The sequence below is a fragment of the Aegilops tauschii genome, chromosome 7 (assembly GCF_002575655.3).
Source record: "Aegilops tauschii subsp. strangulata cultivar AL8/78 chromosome 7, Aet v6.0, whole genome shotgun sequence".
Taxonomy (NCBI): Eukaryota; Viridiplantae; Streptophyta; class Magnoliopsida; order Poales; family Poaceae; genus Aegilops; species Aegilops tauschii.
Window position 1 is genome coordinate 101,485,812 of NC_053041.3, and position 26,018 is coordinate 101,511,829.

At 45.9% G+C, this 26,018-nt stretch overlaps 1 protein-coding gene and 1 long non-coding RNA gene across 2 annotated transcripts; one reads left to right on the forward strand and one right to left on the reverse strand.

The window, feature by feature from the left end:
- Positions 1–3,348: 3,348 nt before the first annotated feature.
- On the forward strand, positions 3,349–3,906 carry LOC120969295 (uncharacterized). The gene is made up of 2 exons (XR_005763343.3): positions 3,349–3,478; positions 3,555–3,906. It is a non-coding gene; the product is annotated as an uncharacterized lncRNA (long non-coding RNA).
- Positions 3,907–5,002: 1,096 nt separating this feature from the next.
- LOC109770751 (F-box protein SKIP23) lies at positions 5,003–7,177 on the reverse strand. The gene is made up of 2 exons (XM_020329462.4): positions 6,948–7,177; positions 5,003–6,800 (listed from the first exon to the last, which is right to left on the reverse strand). The coding sequence occupies exon 2, from the start codon at positions 6,576–6,578 to the stop codon at positions 5,094–5,096; it is 1,485 nt and encodes a 494-aa protein (XP_020185051.1). The 5' UTR covers positions 6,579–6,800; positions 6,948–7,177; the 3' UTR covers positions 5,003–5,093.
- Between the last annotated feature and the right edge of the window lie 18,841 nt (positions 7,178–26,018).

Consider the following 26,018-nt stretch of genomic DNA (forward strand, 5'->3'; position numbering starts at 1 on the left):
CAATGCCTGATATGTGTCCCTGGACCGGAGGATATTAAACATTGTTTGTTCGACTGTGCTAGAGCAAAGGATGTTTGAAAGGCACTAGGTCTCTATGAGGAAGTGTGCAAAGCTATTGTGAAAGATGAGTGAGGAACAATCACCCTAGAATCTTATGTAAGCTTGAATTGGTTTCGAGGGACATTTCTTAAGTGGAACTTGCACTAGTTGTCGTGTGGTTCTTATGGTGGCAGCAAAAGCAATGGATGAAAGGTGAAGCGGTTCAATTGCTTGAAAGATCGACAATATCTATTAAGGTTCTGGCCACAAACTTCATTAGAGCATCTAAGCTGAAAATCCGGAAGCGGAAGTGGGATCACATATGGAAGAAGCCCGTTAAGGGGTTCAGAAAAATAAATGTTGATTTCTCCTTTTCAACGGAAACACTTTCAGAGGCTACTAGGCTTGTAGCTCGTGATGATCATGGGAACTTTATCGCTGCAATGTCGTGGTTTGTTCCTCATGTTTCTACAGTTGACTCGGTTGGGATTCTAGCGATGAGAAATGGTTTGTACTTGGCTGCGACCATTGGATGTGACAAGCTGATCATTGAGTCTGACAACTCATTCGCTATTGATGTTGTCAAAGGGGAGGATGGGTATTCTAGACCTAACGTACCCGTGATCGTGGAGTGGAAGCAACTTGCCAGTGATGGTAGTCGTGTTGATTTTCTGCATTGCTTTCGTGAGGCCAATGAAGTGGCTGGTAGTCTAGCAAAATCTGCCTTTAATTCTAGATCCTCGGGGTTTTGTGATGACTCTATCCCTGACATTATTTCATCATCCATTGTAAACGGTCCATCGATTCTCTCATGAATAAAGTCCTTTCGTTGTAAAATAATGGAGAAGGGTGTAGACACATCCAGACTATTCAAACGTGTCCGTGGACAAATGGGGAACCAAATTTAAGGTTTACGGACATGTTCGTGGACAAATGAAGATCTATTTGGGATTTTTATGTTTAGAGATGCCTTAAAATCTGGCTTTGAAATTATATCTCAATTGGTAATCAACATGGAATTTGGGCGGATGATGCACTGTTAGCCTATCCTGGTCCCACGTGACAGAATAGGAAGCGGGACGAGTTGAACGAACCCAAGCCCCCTCGCCTCCATGTCATCACAAAAAATAAAATAAGAAATCCCTGCCCTCTCGCCTCCCTTCTCCCACCCCTCTCCAGTCCGAGCCCTGCTTCGCCGCCGAGGCCTGAGGCCCTGCTTCGCCGGCGACCTCCTTCGCTAGTTCAACGCGCATTGGCGCACGAAGACAAGAAGCTTCCGCGCTGCGCCCCTCACCGTCGACCGCCGAGAAGCCGTCCTTTCGCGCTCGAAAGCAAGAAGGGTTCTTGGCTGCCAGCCTTGGCCAAGAACGCAAGAACCGACTCAAGAACGCCATGAGGCGTGCGGAGGAGCCAGGGGAGCACCAGGGCGCGCCAGCTCGGTGGTGGTGGTGGCTGGCCTCGTCGCCGCGGCGGTGGCTCCGGTTCGGGCTTGTTCGGCGGTGGCGGCGGCGGTGGTGGTGGGTGGCCTCGCCGTCCCCGGTGCAGGAGGAAGCACCGGAGGCGAGTGGAGACGACGCGGCCGCCTCCCCGCACAACGACGTGCTCGCCGCCGCCCTTCTCAACGGGTCGTCGCCAGCGCATCTCCCTGCTCTCGAGGCCAACCTCGCCGCATCGCTCGCCGGCGTGGAATCCTCGGCATCCACGCCATCGCTGCCCCTGCTGCAGAAGGGAGCACCGGGGGGCAGTGATCACGGCACAGCCGCCTCCACGCGCAGCGACGTGCTCGTGACCGCCGTCTTCAACGCCTCCTCCCCAGCGCCTCCCCCTGTACTCGGGGACAACCTCGCCGCATCGCTCGCCGGCGTGGAGTCCTCGGTATCCACGGCCTCGCCGTCCCCGCTGCAGGAGGGAGTTCCGGAGGCGAGTGAGCACGGCGCGGCCCCCTCCCCGCACATCGACGTGCTCGCCGTCGCTGTCCTCAACGCTTCCCCGCCGTGCCATCCGCAGGAGGGACCCGAGGCGAGTGGCCATGGTGTGACTGCGCCCCAACACACGGCCCCGACCTCGCCTTCACCGCCGGATAGCTGCGACGGCACGATCATCTCTCTTGAGGTATGAATCTTTGCTGTCAGTAATCCAGCGTAGGAAAATGTAATTGACACTGAATCTGCTGAAAGTTGGGAGTTTCGTCTGCTATGTTAAGGAGAATTGACACTCAATCTAGCTTTTTCTGTTGGTAAATTCTTTTTGTCTAGTGATGTTGGCTGATTGGAATGAAGCTTGATATCAAATTCAGTTGACCTTTGCTCAAATTCAGTTGATACTAAATTCTTCTGTCTAGTATATGGGAGCAGCATTTGATGTCCAAAATGAACTTGCTGTGTACAATCAGAAGAAGCTCAATTGTAGTGTAGGATAGACTGCAACATTTAGACCGCAATATACGATATCCAAAGTGAGCGCAATAATTGTGTCACCAGCATACATAGACTGCAATATTTAGGCTGCAACTACATTGGAACAGTGAGATTGATTGTTAGAATAACTGAATTCCATCTCGTGCCCTTCTCCCATGCAGGTTTACTATATTCAGTAGTTCTATTTTTAGGTTGATCACTAGGTTTTAGCCATGTTTGAACATTTTCTCCTGCTGATGTTTGTCATATATGTGTCTTCTTCCTGTCTCTTTGGAGTGCTTGGCATTTGGCCTTTGTTTTAGCCTGAACTGAAGGTCCAAATCGCTGCTGTCCTCGACGGCTGCACCTCTGATGTCCTACCCCCTCTTAGTAGATTCAGTTGACCTTAGCTCAAATTCAGTTGATATTAAATTCTTTTGTACAAAATGAACTTGTTGTGTACAATCAGTAGAAGCTCAATTGTAGTGCATGATAGACTGCAATATTCGATATCCAAAGTGAACGCAACTACGTACGTTGAAAGCTATTGTCACCAGCATACATAGACTGCAGCAACACTAAGTATGATTTTGGCAGGAGGAGGAGGAGGTGGAGGAGGAGGAGGAAGAGGAGGTGGTGATGGTGGTGATGGAGGAGGAGGAGGAGGAGGAAGAGGAGGAGAATGATGATGATGATCCGGATAAGAAGACATACGCCCTCTACCTGAACCATGTGGCGGAAACCCCCAAACATTCAATAGTATGTCTCATCTGTTTCCTTGAGAAGGGCAAGATGAAGCAGATACGCAAATCATCTGTATGTCTTTATTTTTGTTCTCTTTTTGCTAACATTTGATATCAGCGGCACTATCTTAGTTTAACTATCGATGCAACTGATTGCTCACAACTTTCAGGTCGAAGACCACTGCAGAAGTCTTCATAATACCCCTGGTATCAAGTGCGAGAAGACTGGCTGCATGGTCAGAGCCAAGTACAGGGGAGATATTGGCAAACATAAGAAGTATTGTCACGATCTAAAAACCGGTAAGAAAAAAACATTTGTAGAATAACTAGAATAACATTGTGGGCCATTACAAAATTACATTGTGTTTGAATTCAGGATGGTGGAAGAAGCTCCGAAGACATGATGGAGCTTAGTGTGATGCAATCCAAGAAAACAAAGGTGGAGCCATGTGTTCTGAAAGACCCCGACCGGACGTCCGACACAACCTGATCAGAGCCGAAACGTCGGACTTCCGACAAGTACCGTACGTCCGAGCCCCCTCGAGAATATGAGGAATTGTTTTTAGTGGTTTACTGCTCATAATGTGTATATAAACAGGGTTGTGAAGTTCAGTTTGTTCATGTCGAAAACGTGAGTTTGCTACATGGACATAAACCTTTGCTGATTTGTCAGCATGTGAGTTTTAACCTCCTGCGTGAAAAGTTTTAGTGCAATTTTTAGCTGGACATTGTTCAAGCTTCGAGTGGCTAATTTGACTTGTTCTGGACAGACGTTTTGTCTGCATGATGTTACAGTTCAAGCTCATCTAAGATTTGCCAAAATTCCCATCAGTTGAATTTCACTTAAGGTTTTCATTTTAATTCAAATATTAGTGTGTACTGATTTGTCCCAATGTTCAACTTGTAGCATCATATTTTACAAAGAACATTTAACTCAAATTCTGAGATCTGTGGTGTAAATTCTAAGATGGAACTCGCTGAAAGATACTACTAGTTTTGCTAGGTTTACGATGCCAACTTATACCAGCGAGCAATCTGAAAAAGTACATGTACATGATGAGTTGATGACTGTAAATAGGTAACTGTTCTCTTTGATTTACACTAGTTCTATGAGACTAAGTTACCATCCTGGAAAACCATTATGACATTTCTGTAGTATCAAAACCTGGGAATCCCACTGTCACCTAGCTTGTTATATCAAATATGACATTCTTGCAGCAAAACTCAGTGAAGTACCTCCATCCCTTCCATCCCTGTCATCCTCAGGCTTCCATGGTGATTGAGTGCGTGCTGGTCGATGACCTCCAAATTTGCATCACAAATCAAGCATTGATGTGGTAGTCTACATGCTCTCGCTGATTTCAAGTGCAATATTTTCTTTGGTACTTCATCATTTTTCTGAGAGAACACCTTAGAGAAGAAAAACTCGGATGTAGCACAATGCTCCCAAATGTTGCATATGCAGGTCATGGACATGCAAATCCCTTATGAACATAAGCAATCTGGAAACCACTGATTTACACTGGTTTTACTTCAAAGAATACTGTTACTGGATAATAATTATTCATCCAGAATGTTAGAAGCATGCATAAGGGTAAAAAAAATAACAGCAAATAAACTGAGGCAATGGAGCTATCCCAAGCTTAGCTAGTTCTGTAGTGGCGCCATATCTAGTTCAGTTTGGCCAACAAATCTGAAACTTTTCAGAAAACAGTCACAATACCAAGATCACCTATATGCAATGTAAATGATGATGATGCCGTTAGCGCACCACATAAACACACCTCTCCTTTCTCCACTAGTTCCATGATTTTTTCTTTGAAATTATTTATTATTATTTCTTCATAGAAATTTATTGGAACGACATACAACAAGGTACAAAGATTGATATCAGTATAAATGAAGCATCTTGTGGCTAATCGTGTGATGCCAAATTTATCTTCCGGGGATTTGGTATAAACCACACAGGGGCTGGCCAGTTGGACCAAAGCTGAGGTGATACAATTCTTTCAACAGTGCAGTTTCCAAGGTTGAGGACTCCAATATCACGCTCACTCTTCATGCTTCCAAAATGATAATAGCCATCATCATCAGTAAAATAGACATGATTGGACTTTAACTGTGGATATTCATCGGCACTCAAACAAAGTGATTGATTATGCCCAAGAAACATCACACTGTCACATGAGCTAGTAATGTCTTCAAGCTTTGTTGCAGCAAAATCCACTTTAAATACGTCAAACTTGTCAGTGAAGATCACATGAGAATCAGAGCCTGACTCAGGTTCCGAAACATCGGCATCCTCAGGTTCCAGCCCCGACCCATCCGTCGCATCCTCAAGCTTGTGTTCTGAAATGTGCTCATCCTCCCCATCCTCAAGCCCCTGTTCTGAAACATCCTCATCCTCCCAACCCAAAGAGTTTCTTGACCTCCAAACTTCCAACAAATCACCGCATGGAGCTTGAGCAATGTACATATAGTTGCACTCCACGATGCAAGACTTCATTCTCCCCAGAACGATCGTTTGTGTTACTACAAGCGCACTGAGATCAAACGTACGGACTTCTCCGTGTGAATCCAATGCAAAGAGCAGGCTATCCTTAAAGACACAATCTGCATAATCAACATGGGGTGGCAACCAAGTCCATCTATCATCCCCTGCTCTTGCAAATGAAAGCTGTGACTCTGGATTATGCTTGAGTACCACATAATAATCTCCAGTGGATGGATCAGATGACAAAAATGCCTTCCCGAAGAGGTAGTCCCGCAGCTCGCCAAGCGAAAAGACCGATGGCGTAGGGAAGTCGTAGTCGACTAAGAGTGGAGTGCCGGTGTACCATGAGTACTGATACTTGTGAAGAGCGCCGGCATCATCAAAGATGGGCTTCACCTGCTCAATGGTGGCGACGGAAGGCAGGGCGATCTGGTCACCGGTGATGGGGTTGAGGAGGTGCAGCTCGGACCTATCATCGGCGGTGATGATCCAACCATGGCTGGAGCCGATCACATACCTGGTGCGAATTGGTGGGTCTGGAAGGGCTAGTGTGTAGGATTTGTTCTCCACGAGGCTGAAGAGGCCTGCGACACTCTCACCGGCAGATTCAGAGGTGTATAGGAGGCATGGTGTCTGTGTCTGCCTGAAAAGCCCAAGATTGCAGAGCCTGGCGCAGGCGGAACGCCATGATGAGCAGACGGAGCCTGCCCGGACGAGGTCGGGGGTCTCAAGGCTGGCGAATATGCACATGAGGATGTCCTCCGGCAGCTCCGGCGGTGTCGGCCGCTCCAGGATCTGGGGTTCGCTGGGTAGCAGACGGTGAACGGCGAGGAATTCGGCAAGCCTCTGTCCATACGTTGTCAGCACACCCGACAAGGCCAAACACCGGGTTATGCTGCTACCCATGAAGAAACAGAGCTCTGCTGTAAGTTTCCCCAATTTCCCTCTCCCCTGTGCTGGATGATCTCTCCCGTAGATGCAGTAATACGAGACACGGAGCGACAGAGGGCACGCAGGTAGGCTCCTGTATGATACTCCTACTTATAGAACGCCAACCGAGGCCTCCTCGCTCGTAGGTGAAGCAGATCCGACCAGAGATCGGGACGGATATCGCCGGAATTTGATTTCCTGAATGAAAACAAGACGCGGTCAGGAAAAGATACGGATTTTGTGTTATTTGCTGGATGGAGGAACGAACTTCCACTAATTCCGAGTTCCCCTCCGTTTCGTTCTACGACTGTAGCCCGGCAATGGCGAGAGGCGGAGAGTGCTAACCGGCGGAAGGCGGCAGGCAGCGCGAGGAGATTGGCTGGGGCAAGGAAAGGAGGAGGAGCAGCCGTAGCAGCAGCCACGCCGTCGCGTCTCGCGGGGGGAAGTGTTTCGCGGTGAGGGTCCGTGGGAGCCAGCCGGAGAATCCGCGTCGTCGTCGCCGGCTCGCCGCCCGCGGAGACCAGCTTAAGCATTTCTAGCCCTTTCATAAAACTTAATTTCTGCATCCTCCTTCTAAAACTTACTAGTACAGCTGTAGGTGTAACTTTAAACATTTTGAGGGTCTAAATTATTTTCAAGTCGACCCTCGTCTAAAACTTATTTCCCTCTGTTTTTTCTTTCGTTGCTACTTCTTCCTCTCTTTTTTTATGTATGTACAAACCCAGTTTCAACTATACTTGCTCAATATATTAATTCAAAGCTTGACATGAGTATTTCCACTGCACATATTTCACCAGCATTTCAAGTTCGTTGCTTTCACATTTAAATATTCAACATCAAACACAACATAGGGTCCAAATGAATTAATAATCCAAATAAAGCATGATAAAAACACTACATTCAAGAACTATGAATTTGCCACAGTGATCAACAAGATCATGTTGGAGTTGGTGATGAGCTTCTTGATTCCTGATTATGTGATGTGCAGCGAGGAATCTGAGGATCCTGCTTGATTGATGTTCCGGCTCCACATGTGCAGCACTATAGTCGAAGTTAAATCCCTCTGGTTAGCCTCTCTCGTCCGAGTTATGCTATGCACACGATAAAATCAGCACGATTCACAGACGATGATTAAATCAGGCCGTACATGCGTATGAGTGAAACAACACAGGACGCTGGATTTACATATCATGCACACGTCGGGCACCAGTATCGTCCATGGAGCAGTTTCGTAATGATCATGTTGCACATGTTATCAATGATCGGCCATAGTATCTTTGGGTTCCAGTACTCAAAAGGGCCACGAAAAATCGCGAAGCAAGATTGAAGCACCCCAAAAGCTATTGACATAATGTCTTGTGGATTCTTAGCATTTTTAAGATGGGAGTTATTGTTACCTTATGGACGTTGAATTTTCTTCCCACATGTGGTCCGTCGAGGATAGGTGTCATATGCAAGGTAGTAGCACACGTTATCCATGTCCATTGGCAACATAGTTACAACGTGAAGCTTGGCAGGTAGTAAGCGTTCCAAGTAGGAGAGTCTATGCAGAACATTGATGTCATTGTGCAAGCCATGCATTTATAACACCCCGACTTTCGCTCCTCGAATTTTCCTTTGCGGGATTTGGCACCCATCTTTTTGGGAGTTAATTGGTTTTTCTCTGGATCATTGTTGGATGATAACAATAAACTAGCAACTCTTCTCCTCGATCCTAGAGACATTTCCGTCAAAGCTACTTTCATAACTATCTAGTTCCGTGGTAGCGATTGATATACCCTAAGTTAGTCAATCCTCATCTCGAGAACATGTGAGGACCTCAGGTCTGAGCAGCCCCTATTCTTGATGATTGCTTTGATATTTGTAATAATGTTGGCCATGTTATGTTTGAGCATTGTGCGTGAGAGACGAATCGCGTGGTTCATGGACTAGCTAGTAGTGCTAGGGTTGAACCTCCAGGCGTGTGGACGGAGAACCCTCCCTCTTCCATTTGTACTCTTATTGTGGACGATGTATCTATTTATTAGATGAAAAAAAGCAAGCCATAATGGCATTTCCCCAACAAAAAGTTGTGGTACAAGTCCATGAGCCCAAAGGAACTACAACTAAAACAATGAGAGGGCGCAGTTGAGAGAGAATCGAGGCAAGGGATATCTCTAAAGGCAAGAGAAGACAATGGAGGCCAACATCGGTCTCGAATACACCACATGCATCAACAAACCACAAATCACCCTTGCGAGGTAGTGGAGGCTCCCGTTCATCGGCCAACTTGAGGAGTTCAACAACCGACAGCCTTATCCAGATCAGAAGCATCCCGTCGACTACGAGGCAACGGTAATGACTTCATCAATCTCAGGATTTGCTAGCTCAGTCTCTCATAAGAGTCCCATTGATGGGCTTGACCGTCATGTCCACCATTGAGATTCTTTTAAGAGATTGACAAAGGCCGAAAGAAAGTTTGCCCTTGGGTCAAAAGCCTCGACAGTGGCCATGTCTATCATGGCCACCACTGGGACTCTTTTAAGAGACTAACAAAGGCCGAAAGCAAGTTGACCCTTGCGTCAAAAGCCTCGATAGTGGCTATGTCCGTCATGGTCATCGCTGGGACTCTTTTAAGAGACTGACAAAGGCCGAAAGCACGTTGCCCCCCTGCATCAAAAGCCTCGACAGTGGCCATGTCCGTCATGGCCACCGCTGGGACTCTTTTAAGAGACTGACAAAGGCCGAAAGCACGTTGGCCCCTGCGTCAAAAGCCTCGACGATGGCCATGACCTGGGCATTACCCCCCCCCCCCCCCACCCACACACACGACACCCATTTCGCGACCATGGGCGTCCTGGCAATGGATGTCAACCATAGGAGCATGAGACGATGACTAACTTAGGGTGGTCGGCGGGAGAGATGGCATGCATGACGTTCTTGTGGTTAACCATCAGAGCGAGGCCATCTGGAAGATAAATCACCTTACCCGGGTGGTGCTCGTCGTTGGCGGAGAAGGAGGTGCAAGCGAACGGTCCATCCCCATCTGGAAGTTCCCTCCTACTCTGTTTTCCCCGTCTGGAAGTTCCCTCCTACTTTGTTAATAAACTGTGTAAAATTACAATGATAATTACCTATTTTCGAGGAAAATATCTAGTGATACCAATTTTATGTCACATGAACCGTGTATTAACAATGTGGTACTAAGTGAAAGACTTGAATTAACAAAACAAAACACACCTTATGTTAAAATTAATTAATTACAGGTTTTGTATGTTTTGTAACAACGTGTAAATTGGTTGAATTTACAGGTCCATATGTACCACCTGTAACTGCATGCTTTCCTTCTAGTAGGAATGTGTGTTCTATTGACACTATTGGTAGCTGTGTTCTGCCTCCAATACTGCTTAATTTCTGAACCTAGTTCAATTAATCAGTGATACTACATGTGTGGGCTATGAAAGGTAGGATCACCTAGGCATACTTGATTGTATTTGCTTGTTTTTGTTACCAGGAATGCCTTGCACCTCTTGTGCCCGTGAGAACGAAAATTGTGGATTTCGCAAGACTGCAGGCTCGCTGATTCTCTGAACCAAAGAAAATGTAAGAAAAGGTAAAAGAGAGACGGCTGCATTCTCACTGTGATGTAAAATGTATCATGCCATAGCGGATAATTTTCCAAGTTGCATGAGTGACGCGATCAACTGCCTAACGGCGCCTTGTGCATGGAATTTGCAAAGCTAAAGAAACACCCCATGATCACTGTGATGAAAAAGAACTCCAAACACAACGAGCGTGGAAAGCAGAAGGCCAGCGTAGCCTGACGATGCCTGGCCGCGCACACAAGGCTCACTGTCAAGGTAACCACTAAATTTTTTATGCACGTGTGTAAGCACGGTGTGTTAGGATGATCTCCACCGTGTGGGCCCAGCGGCCCACCGGGCTCTTAGATCCGTGCCTGATCGGGAGCGCTCAACCCATTATGGTTGACAGACCTGCTCACCTGCACTATATAAAAGAGGTGGGGCCGCGGCTCGCAACACGAAGTTCGTCGCGACGCCATACCCCACCTACATCCCCTACCGATTTAGGGTTAGTGCAGTGCTGACGGGAAGCACCGCCACCACTATTCTCTGCCATCACCGGCACCATGGCCGGCACCGGGAGCTCCTCGAGCCACAAGGAGAAGGTAGGACTACCGAATTGATCTAGCCTACCCGATCCATGGATCTAACAATGATATCAGAGCATTTGTGCCCAGTCGTACCCAGCCGCGGTGGTTTGCTGTCGACGACGGCGGCCGGCGCAGCCATGCCCAGCCGCTACTCCAACAGAGATGGCGGCGCCGTTGAGGCGCAAGTGGAGAAGAGGAGGGCGCAAGCCCGACCCTCTCTCTCTGTCACAGGAAAGGAAGGGAGGCACGGCGCAGCGCGGCGCGGTGGCGCTCGTCGCCGTCGCCGGTGACCGGAGCGGCGTGGTGGCCCGGCGTGTGCGAGAGAGACAGGGAGAGCCGCGCGGGGAAGGGCCTGCAGGCGCTGTGCACCCGTTTTTGATCGGGCAAAAAGCCAGGGCGGCCGTCAGATTTAGATCGACGGCCACGACCCGAACCCTAGCTCGGCGCTGGACCTATCGGGCCGAAAGAGGAGCTGGGCTCAGCCGCGCGCTGGGCTGTGGCTGGGTCGCGCGGCGCGGCACGCTGTTTGCCGGTTTAAGCCCCACTGCGTGTCTCGCACGCTGGGCCACAGCCAGCGGCAGCAAGCATTGGGCCCAGGCCAGGCTGTGCTGAAAGTTTTTTTTCCTTTTTCCAACAGTTTTTTGGGCAAAATTTGATATAATTTTTCCTATTCAAATTTAGTGCAACGAAAATTTGTTTAGAAAATAGAAAAGTAAACTGAAGAAGTTTCTGAAAATGAAAAACAGAAAATTTTCAGAAAAAGAAATGTTCATGAATTTTACAAAGAAAATAATAAAGTTCATGAATTTTTATTTGGTCAAAGAAAAGTTTCTCTAAAGAAAAGAAAATTTTCATGAATTTTTATTCATGTTTTCCGCTTTATATAAAAATAAAAGTGCTCTTTTAAAAGTGAATAGAACTAAAGTAAAATATTAAATTGTTGCTTCTCTAATGCAATTTTGAACCAACCGGTTAAAATTTCTTAGAGAGTAAAAGAGTACAGAATTGTTTCTGAATATAATATTGTAAAGTTTCCGCTGCAAAGTAAAAGTTTTATCCTCCAATTAAATTGGAACCAACGGGAAAATTTAATTGGCAGAATTGTTCTTAGCAATGTTTTTTCCCTGTGGGTGAAATCAGATTCAGGTAGTTTCCGCTATGACAAAAGAAAGATATTTGTTTAAAAGTTAAAATATGGTATTGTTATTTTCTAACCAACGTTGATGATAACAGTACTATAATTCTATGAGTCTTATGTTCAAACCTTAAATCTCTGATAAATTTTGTATCAAAGTGATCAATTTTCAGAGAACAGATCAAGATCAAGAAATGCTCTTGAGCTAGAGAAATGTATATTTCTTGTTCACGCTGCAATAAAGTTGATGATGATGATTATTGATGTCTACTACGCAACCTTCTTCTTGTAGACGTTGTTGGGCCTCCAAGTGCAGAGGTTTGTAGGACAGTAGCAAATTTCCCTCAAGTGGATGACCTAAGGTTTATCAATCCGTGGGAGCGTAGGATGAAGATGGTCTCTCTCAAACAACCCTGCAACCAAATAACAAAGAGTCTCTTGTGTCCCCAACACACCCAATACAATGGTAAATTGTATAGGTGCACTAGTTCGGCGAAGAGATGGTGATACAAGTGCAATATGGATGGTAGATATAGGTTTTTGTAATCTGAAAATATAAAAACAGCAAGGTAGCAAGCGATAAAAGTGAGCACAAACGATATTGCAATGCGTTGAAACAAGGCTTAGGGTTCATACTTTCACGAGTGCAAGTTCTCTCAACAATAATAACATAATTGGATCATATAACTATCCCTCAACATGCAACAAAGAGTCACTCTAAAGTCACTAATAGCGAAGAACAAACGAAGAGATTATGGTAGGGTACAAAACCACCTCAAAGTTATCCTTTCTGATCGACCTATTCAAGAGTTCGTAGTAAAATAACACGAAGCTATTCTTTCCGTTCGATCTATCATAGAGTTCATACTAGAATAACACCTTAAGACACAAATCAACCAAAACCCTAATGTCACCTAGATACTCCAATGTCACCTCAAGTATCCGTGGGTATGATTATACGATATGCATCACACAATCTCAGATTCATCTATTCAACCAACACAAAGAACTTCAAAGAGTGCCCCAAAGTTTCTACCGGAGAGTCAAGACGAAAACGTGTGCCAACCCCTATGCATAGATTCCCAAGGTCACGGAACCCGCAAGTTGATCACCAAAACATACATCAAGTGAATCAATAGAATACCCCATTGTCACCACGGGTATCCCACGCAAGACATACATCAAGTGTTCTCAAATCCTTAAAGACTCAATCCGATAAGATAACTTCGAAGGGAAACTCAATCCATTACAAGAGAGTAGAGGGGGAGAAACATCATAAGATCCAACTATAGTAGAAAATCTCGCGATACATCAAGATCGTGCCAAATCAAGAACACGAGAGAGTGAGATCAAACACATAGCTACTGGTACATACCCTCGGCCCCGAGGGTGAACTACTCCCTCTTCGTCATGGAGATCGCCGGGATGATGAAGATGGCCACTGGTGAGGGATCCCCCCTCCGACAGGGTGCCGGAACAGGGTCCCGATTGGTTTTTGGTGGCTACAGAGGCTTGCGGCGGCGGAACTCCCGATCTAGGTTATTTTCTGGAGGTTTCAGTATTTATAGGAATTTTTGGCGTTGGTCTCACGTCAGGGGGGTCTCCGGGTTGTCCATGAGGCAGGGGCCCACGCCCAGGGGGGTGGGCGCGCCCCCCACCCTCGTGGGCAGCCTGGGACTCTCCTGGCCCAACTCTTTTGCTCCGGGGTCTTCTTTTGGTGCAGTAAAAAATTGGCACGTCCATTGGACTCCGTTTGGTATTCCTTTTTTGTAAAACTCAAAAACAAGGAAAAACCAGAAACTGGCACTGGGCTCTAGGTTAATAGGTTAGTCCCAAAAATCATATAAAATAGCATATAAATGCATATAAAACATCCTAGATGGATAATATAATAGCATGGAACAATCAAAAATTATAGATACGTTGGAGACGTATCAATTATTTCTTAGCAAAGTTGTCCAATAGAAATACTATCATCACATTGTTTATGAGTTATATGCATTATTTCCATTTCCGCCCAACGGTGATATGAAATTAATGTAGAAGGATGATGTTTTATTCTAATTCTGCCACAACGGTGATTTAGAATATAAAAAGAAAGATTTAAAAAGTTTAATGTGCATGTTTTTTAACCAGGCCAACGTAGGGTTATTTTTTATGCTCATTATTGTTGATTATTGGCTAAGTTTTCTCAGACTAAAAGTTTTCCATGCTTTCATTCGTGAAAGCGAATGGCTGGGTACTTGTGACCCGAAAGATGACCAAGAAAGGTCATAACGTGAGGGAGTATGTTCTCTCTAAAGAATGGCTTCAAAAGAAAAGAGATAGATCATTGAGAGTCTTGGTTGACGAATGTCTTTCATGTACTCTCTATGAAGAAGATTTTTCAGTCAACATGATTTGAAATGAAACAAGCAACATGTGTGTTTAATTTGACCAACGTCGGATCAAGCATGTGTGTCAAAGAGCATTCGAATTTATTTCTGAATTGGTGATTGAATATGCAGTCAAAAGATCCGATTTTGACATTTATGTCCCTTACAGGGAATTACGCGCATAGCAGGAAAAGATGATTATGATAAAAAAAACGCATGGCGGGAAAAGTCTGGAAAAATACCTGCGTAACTGGGTAAAGTTGACATAGTATTATGTCAAGAATCCTGTATGGCGGGAGAAATTTAGGCAAAGGACTTATCCTGTATGACAGGAGAAAGATATGATGACTCATGTGTGTTTAATGTGTCCCACCCTGGGAGAAAAGTATGGAGTAGCTATTATGCTTTCCTAGTATCGACCGTACACCTTATGTGTAACGGTCATTAAGCACTCAATAAATCCAAAGAGAATAAAAGTTACAGATGAACCTAAAGATAAGAATGATATGCAAGTGTGACTTGCAAAAGTACTAATGATAAAGAACTCTGTTGAGTTTCTGAAATGGAATGAGGAAAAAGTACTCCCATACCAGTTAATAGATATATAACTTCATTTCGTATGAAGCAATCAGATAAATGAAGTAGATAATCGAAGTTTCCCCAATTCACAAGAGTAATGAATGGTTTTTTGAAATTGTGGCAGAAAAGTTCTTGCCACATTTCGAGGGGGGGAAAGAAATATGAGATAAATTAAGAATGATAAAACTCCCCTATACTTTAGATAATGTGATGCATATTATGCATCTAAAGTGATCCATTAATGAAGAAATGTGATCGTCTGGGGGAGTACGACGGTCATAATAATAATACCCCTAAAGAAAAGAAATAGTTGTACTCCTGGATCTTTTACAGTTTCGAAAGCAGACTAAGGAATACTAAGACGGTGCTTAAAAGTGCCATAAAGAAGAAAGTTTTAACATAATAAACCCAAATATTTAAGTTTAAAGATACCCCAGTTTTAGTGAAGATGGAGTAATCTGGGGGAGCATGGCATGAAAATATCAAAATACCTAAGACTCGAATAGATTGTATCTGGGGGAGCATGTTGTTAAATCTATAAGGAAGGAATGAGTAAACATGGATCTTGCGACAAAGGTCCCTGTAAAACCTATTGCCTCTTGGAAATGAAAGACTATAGAATTAATTTGCCTCTTGGCAATGACAGAGCAACAACAGCCCCATATGAAAGAAGTGCCAGTACCTGAGACAAAGATGGTCTCAAGGAATGAGAAAATCAGATACTTCTGATTACTATAAAGTCGATGTTAGTGAAATTCAAATGGAGGTTGACCCCACCTCATTTAAAGCGCTCAATCGAGCTTAGAGAAGTGTTTGTTTGTCTAAATGATAAGAGACTATGTGAGATGAAATAAAATTGGTGAATCCCGACAATGTTTGGGCCACATAAATAATTTCCAATGGAGCATAAACAGTAGGCTGTAAAGGGTCTACAAGGTCAATGTGACTCCAAAGGAAATATGTAAAGGTGTAAAGCGCGACTTAAATCGAAAGATTTTGCGCAAAGAGAATGAACAAATTACAATGAGTGTTAGTGGCACATCATGACCGACATCATGATCTGAGTTACACCAGGTAAAAGTAAAGAACACAAGGGATACTACTTCACGAAGTCTTTTATGGACTAGAGCAAGTCTCTAGACAGTGGCATTTAAGGTTAGAAGAATCAGCTGTTATTTCGGGCTAAAGGAAATGAGAGGACAATTGTATAAATGCAAAGTTATAGAATGGGAAATTCATTTCCTAATCCCGTGCATGTGGATGACGTCCTACTTGCTAGTGGTGATGTCAATCTACTGCAGGAGGAGAAAAAAAGTTCTTGTCCTCAAAGTTCAAAAGAATGTTCTCGGTAGAGTGTCTCTCGTTATAAATATCGAGATTCACCAAGAAAAGAATAAAATGGGGTATTAGGAATGTCGCATGGACATGCTAAGAAAGGTCTCTAAAGTTTGCATGCGAGAAAACCTACGCCTGTTCTTATAGTCAAGGGTAATGAGGAAACTATGGTGTTCCAAAAGTTGATGAGAAAAGATTGAAAACGGATATGGTGCCACATGCTTGAGCTGTTGGAAGCTTAATATATTACCCTGACATAGTTCACGTATCCGGGTTGTTTTGGCAATGTCCAGTCCATATATAGATCACGGGAATGGAGTTAAAGATATCGGCCTCATGCTGAAAGAAATAAGTGCTCTAAAAAGGATTGTGAGTACAAAGACAAGACTTGTGAAATGTACGGCAAAATCCACAATTGTCGCTAACTTCCACACTTGGAGTTTTTGTGACGCCCGTATAATTAAGCTAAGTAATTCTCTACTAATGATGCCACATCACTTCGATTACTGTTGCTAATCTCGCGTTAGCTCGAAACCGATTCAAATTCAAATTCAAAATCAAGCAAACAATAAAAGTTTTCAAGTATTAAAACTAAAATGTTTGGAGTGAACCAAATATTGCATAGATAATTATGGTGGAGAAACCACACCTTTATAAAATGTTTAAGTACTATAAGATGAATAAAACAACAGTAAAAACAATTATTTAAATACCTTTTGTAATTAAATTTATTTGAGGACTAGACTTTTTGTGACTACTGACTAAGTTGAAATACTAATTTAGATGCTACATGTATATTTTACTAAAACTAAAATAATAGGAAACAAAAGTATAACAGAAAAAGTAAATTAAATAAAAAAAGAAAGAAAAAGAAAAGAAAAGGAGAAAACCCTTCCCTCCCCGATGGGCCTTGGCCCAGCAGGCCACTCCCCGTCAGGCCAGTCCACCTGGCCCAGGCTGCCCTCCCTTATCCCCCACCCCGGTCGAACCCTAGGGCAACCACCCCCACTTCCCCCATCGATCCAGATCGGGGTCATCCACGTCGCCCCGCACGACCCCCACTCCTCCCGCACGACCCCCCACTCCTCCTGACCGAGACCCCCACCCGCTCTCGTTCTCTAGCGTCGCCAAGCACCCCGCGCCCGACCCCTTGCCGCGCCGGAGCCCCACCTCGCCGGCGTGCCCGCGCCGACAAACCGTCGCCTACCGCCATCGCCCAACACCGCCCGGAGCTACCTCGCCGTCGAGTTGCCGCCCCGTCGCCGGATCTCGCTTCCCCGACTCCTCCCCGAGCCCCGCTGCCTTGACCCTACGGATCCGCGGTGAGGCCCCGGCCTCTCTTCCTCTCTGCTCCTCGCGCCGTCTCGCAGTCGTGCACACGCCGCCTGGAGCCCGTGCTCGCGATGAGCACGCGCGCACCCTCGCGTTACCCGCGCGCCAGCCTCGCTTCGGTATCGACGTCGTCCGCACGCCGCTTGCCATCCCCTGCTCGCACACCCCGCCGCGCACGCCCACGCGCTCTGCTCCCCACCTAGCTGCTCGTTGCGCGCCCGCAGCCACGATCCGGCGCCCACCCCCGGTCTTCCCCCTGCGCCTGCCCGCTTCCCCCATGCGCGCTCGCCATGCTCGGGCCTCGCCCGCGCGCGCGTGGCCGCTGCCGACCGCTCGGCTTTCTCCCGCAGCTGCTTTGCTCCGTTGCGCCGCTGCCTCTTCTTCTGCTGTCGCCGCTGCGACCAACTGCGCCCCGCTCGCCTCTATGCTGCCCGCCCCTCGCGGCCATGCCACCGCGCCGCCTCTGCTTGGCCTCGTCGCCTCGCCCAATAGCGCCTCGTCGCTCGCTCGCCGTCGCCCGCGGCTTCGGCCGCGCCCGCTGGCCGTGCCCAGGCGGGTTCGCCTGCACCACGCACCCGCTGCCCACTAGCACCGCCGCCCGGTTGGCCCCTCTGGGCCAATGATAAATGGGGCCCGCCCCCAGAACCTTTTTTATAAAATAAAAGAAAATAAAAAAATGAATTAATAAAATTAATAATTAATTAATTAATTGGTGAATTGATTAAGTCAATTAATCAAGTTTAATTAATCTAATTAAGTAGTTAGTTTAATTAAACAGTAATTAGATTAGCTAAATCCTAATTAACCTAAACAGAGTATGACATGCGGGACCCACACGTCAGTTTGACCCAGTCAACGCCCTATTGACTGCTGACATCATGATGACGTCAGCATACACTATTCTGGATAATGTTAGAATTAAATAGATAAGTAAATTCTAAAATTGATTAAATCTTTTAAATTTAATATAAAATAAACCGTAGCTCGGATGGAAAAACTTTGTACATGAAAGTTGCTCAGAACGACGAGACGAATATGGATACATAGCACGTTCGTCTGCTACACATCCCTAGCATAGCGAACATGCAACTTTCCTCTCCGGTTCATCTGTCAGAAAACGCGAAACACCAGGGATACTTTCCCGGATGTTTCCCCCCTTCGTCGGTATCACCTCCTACCGTGTTAGGGCATACCTAGCACCGCGTATTGCCTCCTTATGTTTTGTGATGCTTTGTTTGCTCCGTATTTACTGTTTCTTCCCCCCTCTTCTTCTCCGGTAGACCCCGAGACGGCGCTGATGCCACCGAGTACGACTACATCACCGACGACCCTTCTTCCTGTACAACAAAGCTTCCAGGCAAGCCCCCCCCTTGATCACCAGATATCGCCTATTCCTTCTCTCTACTACTTGCATTAGAGTAGTGTAGCATGTTACTGCTTTCGGTTAATCTTATTCTGCTGCATAGCCTGTCATTGTTGCTACAGTTGTTACCCTTACCTGCAATCCTAAATGCTTAGTATAGGATGCTAGTATCCATCAGTGGCCCTACATTCTTGTCAGTCTTCCATGCTATACTATCGGGTCGTGATCACTCGGGAGGTGATCACGGGTATATACATATATACATACATACTATACAGGTGGTGACTAAAGTCGGGTCGGCTCGTTGAGTACCCGCATGTGATTCCGATGTGGGGGCTGAAAGGACAGGTGGCTCCATCCAGGTAGTGGTGGGCCTGAGTTCCCGACGGCCCCCGACTGCTACTTTGTGGCGGAGCGACAGGGCAGGTTGAGACCACCTAGGTGAGAGGTGGGCCTGGCCCTGGTCGGGTCCGCGGTTACTTCATAATAACACGCTTAACGAGATCTTGGTATTTGATCTGAGTTGGGTCATTGACCTTATACGCACTAACCGCCACGTGGGACAAGATATGGGCAACCGGTGTCGTGGTATCAGCCGAAGCCTTCGTGACGTAAGCGACTGAGCGGCGCGCGCCGGGTTGGACCGCGTAATGCAACTTCCTTTGTAATGGAGGTTGCTAGGTCTGCTCACCGGCTGCGTACGCAACATGCAGGTGTGCAATGGGCGATGGGCCCAGACCCCTGCGCGCATAGGATTTAGACCGGCGTGCTGACCTCTTTGTTGTGCCTAGGTGGGGCTGCGACGTGTTGATCTCCCAAGACCGGGCATGACCCAGGAAAGTGTGTTCGGCCAAAGGGGATCGAGCGTGTCGGGTAATGTGGTGCACCCCTGCAGGGATGTTGATCTATTCGAATAGCCGTGCCCACGGTAACAGGCGACCCGGAGTTGTACCTTGACCTTATGACAACTAGAACCGGATACTTAATAAAGCACACCCTTTCAACTGCCAGATACAACCCGGTGATCACTCTCTCACAGGGCGACGAGGGGCGGATCGCCGGGTAGGATTATGCTATGCGATGATACTTGGTGAACTTACCATCTACTCTCTTCCATATGCTGCAAGATGGAGGCTGCCAGAAGCATAGTCTTCGACAGGACTAGCTACCCCCCTCTTATTCTGGCATTCTGCAGTTCAGTCCATCGATATTGCGCCTTTATACAGATACCCATGCATATGTAGTGTAGATCCTTGCTTGCGAGTACTTTGGATGAGTACTCACGGTTGCTTTGCTCCCCCTTTTCCCCTTTTCCTTTCTTCCTGGTTGTCGCAACCAGATGCTGGAGCCCAGGAGCCGGGCGCCACCGTCGATGACGACTCCGACTACACCGGAGGTGCCTACTACTACATGCAGGCCGCTGACGACGACCAGGAGTAGTTTAGGAGGATCCCAGGCAGGAGGCATGCGCCTCTTTAGATCTGTATCCAAGTTTGTGCTAGCCTTCTTAAGGAAAACTTGTTTAACTTATGTCAGTACTCAGATATTGTTGCTTCCGCTGACTCGTCTATGATCGAGCACTTGTATTCGAGCCCTTGAGGCCCCTGGCTTGTATTATGATGCTTGTATGACTTATGTTATTTTTAGAGTTGTGTTGTGATATCTTCCCGTGAGTCCCTGATCTTGATCGTACATGTTTGCGTGTATGATTAGTGTACGATTGAATCGGGGGCGTCATAAGTTGGTATCAGAGCCGACTGCCTGTACGAATCCCCCTTCCACACTCATTGGCCGAAGTCGAGTCTAGACATTGCAAAACTTTTACTAACATGGCTGTGTGTTTTACGGGCCCACGTCGCCATTTGGGTGGTATTAGGATCTTTTACTCCTCGATCTTTACTCTGGGACTCTCATCTCTCTTCTATTCGGGTTAAAAGATTTTACTTACTCTTACTCTAGGTTCTCGTTACCACTTCCTGCCGGAGAGCCCCTTCATTCCAGATGATCGACTGCTTCACCAGAAGGTTCCAAAGATGCTATTCGATGTTTTCCCGAGACGCTTGTGCCCACCGCCCTTGCAAATTCCCTACCACTATTATATCTGTATGGATAACTGCATACACTTGCCTACATTCAATCCCATTGATCTTGTTATTACAAGATACCCCGAAATTCTCTCTATTGTTCCAAGAACACTTTGAGCTTACTGCCCTGCAGTTCTTGCCTCATGAATACCCCCTACGGATAATTCCTTGCACTTCCGAGTATCCGTTCTTCCCCCGTTGTTCATATGATGCACAAGATACATTAAGATGTTATCTCATCTTCCGGTAATCATCTGCCCGCTATTGCTCTGCAGTTGTGTGCTTGCATTTTGGTTGTGTTCCTTAAGACCAGCAATATTCATGTAATATCCTTTGTCATTATCATTTCGAGTCTCTGGATTCAATATGTTGCGAATGCTCGCAATCCTCAATCAGACCCTAGAATTCATCCTTCTGGCTCAGATGTCATTTTAAACAGGAGCTGGTTCTCGACCAATCAAATTGCCATTGATTGTACCCCTAAGCTTAATCAACTTATCCATCCTTAATCAGAGTGTTTGCTTCTGATCCCTTGGTTTGGAAATCATAATTCTTTTTGCATTAGAGCTTTGAATTAGTCAGTCATTTCTATAGTCTGATCTCCTTGCATCCTTTCTTCCTCTGGTTGAGTATCGATGCTCACATCAGATCCCTTGAAGACCACGGGATCCTTTGTTGGATTTTATCCGACAGCGTCCTTCATATTCAATAACCTTGTGAGCCTTCCCTCGGATACATAATGCCTTTGGTAAATTGTATCCTCTACTTTCTCAACCATGCTTCGCTTTCGAGCTTGTATAAATTACTCCTAAAGTTGTGGTATATGTTTCTAAGATGCCCCGATGGGTTAAACCAATGCCTTCCTTAATAAGTGTGAACTCGAAAGTTTTCACGAGTCATACTCTTCTGGTATTTTGCCAGATAAAATTTCAACACTACAACGTCTTCGAAAATGAGAAGTGAATGAAAGGTTATGCATTGGAGAAGTGGGAGTCGACCTTGAACTTTGAGTTCATGCCCATGGACACGATGTAGATCGTACCATTAAAGCTTCTCTTCAATTAAATATTCCCTTGGTATAAGTTTGTCTTATATCTGGGATCTGGCCTTTTGCAATCATGGTTCCGGCCATGTTCTCCTTTTAAATACCATTTCTCGGACAAGTTGAAGTACTTGTCTTCTGCAGATCATTGCACCTATCCAACCTTTATTTTGATCTACCGCCGAGTATTACACTCTGGTATCTCAAGAATATCATGGAACTGCATAACTTCTTATGTGTTCTTCATCAACTGTTATTTCTCACCGATTCCAATTTTTCTGGGTTCTGGGTTGTCGTCAACCGAGAACACTGATAAGTGAATCAATTCCGCACTCCGATTCAATAATCTAAATAATATTTGTTGATTATGAGTTTATTAATCCTTCAAGTCATTCCTAGCCTGATCGGCTATATCATTATCGTGCAACTTTTTAACTGTGCTACCTGGTCCTTCTTCCCGGAGCACAATTTTCGATGATGAGCTAAGCTTACGTCGACTTTGCTCATCATATCATTTCGCCTTGAACACCAAGCTTGATTTTGAGTTTGTGTCATACTCGTCGTTCCAATAACCTTTCGCGTCATCATTCCTTTGACTTGATGTCATCGCCGATCGATTACATCTTCATGAAATCTCTCGACAATTGTGTCGTGATCATCATCAACATTCTGAGCTCTTATAGGATATCAATCGAATCTGTGATGAGAAATACCATCCTTGCCCCTTGATGATTTGTGTTATCATCGACAACATTCTTGCCTTCCCCCAACACAAACTTGTTCATGTTTTGTGTTGTACCTTGATTTCCTTGCCATCTGGCTTAGGTTATGTTCTACCTTGTAGTATTATTGTCTTTTGTATCAAGAATGTTGTGAGGATTGCTCCACCTCTTAAGAATTCTTGGTATAGTGATACTTCTCACCATCACCATTCTTTCTTGGTCCCCGTGTTGATTCTAACCGGGATACCAACAAGTGAACGGTGATGTTTGGATTCTGTACTTCTAGCAACCCTATTGCTTTCAAGTTAATGGTCAATAGTTCATTCTTAGACTATTGGTTATTGAATCACCATTCTAACATTGATCATACTACCTGTGCCCATATTTCGGGCGCGCCTGTCAACCAATGTTTAATCGAGTATGTTTTCCTGAGCATACCTCATTATATCATTTGATCTGACAACAGTTATCTCCTTGTTCACATAATTGTGGAAATCCATCTTTTGGAAATCTCATTGAATTGTCGCTGAGTTCATCAACCACCTCCTCATTCTCTCCATAGTTTAATGATGAACTCATGATTCGGAACTTGCTTCCATAGTTCATTTCCCGAGAGTCTTACAATGTCATCTCGTCAATTTGTGTTGCACCTTTTCTTCTCAGGCATCCTGAGTCTGAGGTATCCTGACACCAATCAGATTTGAATCTCGGTCAGATATGATGGTTGGAACATATTCCAAGAGTTATAACATTTGCCTTTATATAACCCGGTAAGGTGATGTCATGCCTCGCACACCTGGCCGGAGGACCTATTGTTATAATTCTTCCTTTTTAACAAGGATATCCATTCTTCCATGAGGGAATTGTAAGACTTATTCTACAAGTTGTTCCTGATGGATCCGTCGTGTATCCGAAGTCTGACCTTTGCTTGAAGACCAATGCTATCTCGAAGCATGTTAGTGGTACTCCGATTTTCAATAAAAACATTGGAAGCACAATGCTAAATTTTCCTTATCAATTATCCAAACACCGTTGTATGGGTAATGTCATGAAGTTTCTCTCCCCTTACCTAAAGAGTTTTCTACTTTATATCCTGTCATGGATATCATGCTCTACTTGTCCGTGGGAAGGATATACCCCTGAAATATGTGTTTTAACACATTTTCCTTTCCATTGTTCTATTTAATCTGATAATCATATTTCCCTTTCCATTGTTTGGTTTAACCTTTCTTGTTATCTATATGATCTAAGCAGTAATATTCTCCTACTTATGTAAACACCTCGGTGTACAATTCAGTCAGCAAGACCCTGTTACTATTAATGATGACATTCCGGTAGCCACCGATGAACGAGAACTTTGCCTATTGGTCCGCCTCGTTCAACGAGCAGGAAAATGGTTCTCTTCGTCCCTCGCCCTTGGTACCGACGTTGTTGCCGACATAACTGACATGCTACCCTCTGACATGCCTTGCTATCATGACCGTGCAATATGCCACCGCCCCTCCTACTTTTAACCTACATGGTGAGCCCATAACCCATATTGGCACATGATCGAAACCTGACTCTCCTGTACCCTCATGTTTCCAAAGTTATTCCTCACGCGTAGCTTCGTAAGTACTTCACGAACCACCTTCCGAGGGATCATCAATTCTGGTATCAGACACAATACTTATTCCCATTGCCTTGAACCCCTTTCACGCCCTGTTTCAGGCATCGAACGATTGCCTGCCCGCTCGAAACTTCCCATGATACCTCCTTACTTTGCTCTCGTTATTTTCTTAAGTTTCAATTCGAGAGTTACTTTCGCCGCCTTCCTCGTTGTTATCGACCAGATAGTCAACCTTGCAGAGGTTCGTTCTCCCGGGATACCCACCCTTTATTCTTTCGTAAGTACGATGGAGTTCCCGAAGAAAGGATGTCGAATTCATCATGATGACCCAAAGCAGAGAAATGAAGACATCAACGTAATGAATTGACCTCTTCGAGAAGAGTAACCAAGACCAAGAAGACTCGTTAGAATTCGTATCCAGATCTTTCCTCCTTACTGCGCCTCCTAAATCTCGGGACGAGATTTCTTGTAGTGGAAGAGAATTGTGACGCCCGGATAATTAAGCTACAGTAATTCTCTACTAATGATGCCACATCACTTCGATTACTGTTGCTAATCTCGTGTTAGCTCGAAACCGATTCAAATTCAAATTCAAAATCAAGCAAACAATAAAAGTTTTCAAGTATTAAAACTAAAATGTTCAGAGTGAACCAAATATTGCATAGGTAATTATGGTGGAGAAACCACACCTTTATAAAATGTTTAAATACTATAAGATGGATAAAACAACAGTAAAAACAATTATTTAAATACCTTTTATAATTAATAAAATGTCAAACTAATTTATTTAAGGAGTAGACTTTTTGTGACTACGGACTAAGTTGAAATACTAATTTAGGTGCTACGTGTATATTTTACTAAAACTAAAATAATAGGAAACAAAAGTATAACAGAAAAAGTAAATTAAATAAAAAAGAAAAAAAGAAAAAAGAAAAGAAAAGGAGAAAACCCTTCCCTCCCCGTCAGGCCAGTCCACCTGGCCCAGGTTGCCCTCCCTTATCCCCCACCCCGATCGAATCCTAGGGCAACCACCCCCACTTCCCCCATCGATCCAGATTTGGATCGGGGTCATCCCCGTCGCCCCGCACGACCCCCCCCCCCCAGTCCTCCTGACCGAGACCACCACCCGCTCTCGTTCTTTAGCGTCGCCAAGCACCCCGCGCCGGAGCCCCACCTCACCGGCGTGCCCGCGCCGAGGAACCGTCGCCTACCGCCATCGCCCAACACCGCCCGGAGCTACCTCGCCGTCGAGTTGCCGCCCCGTCGTCGGATCTCGCTTCCCCGACTCCTCCCCGAGCCCCATTGCCTTGACCCTACGGATCCGCGGTGAGGCCCCGGCCTCTCTTCCTCTCTGCTCCTCGCGCCGTCCCGCAGCCGTGCACACGTCGCCCGGTGCCCGTGCTCGCAGGGAGCACGCGCGCACCCGCGCGTTACCCGCGCGCCAGCCTCGCTTCGCTATCGACGCTGTCCGCACGCCACTCGCCATCCCTTGCTCGCACACCCCGCCGCGCACGCCCACGCGCTCTGCTCCCCACCTAGCTGCTCGTCGCGCGCCCGCGGCCACGATCCGGCGCCCACCCCGGTCTTCCCCATGCGCCTGCCCGTTTCCCCCGTGCGCGCTCGCCATGCTCGGGCCTCGCCCGCGCGCGCGTGGCCGCTGCCGACCGCTCGGCTTCCTCCCGCTGCT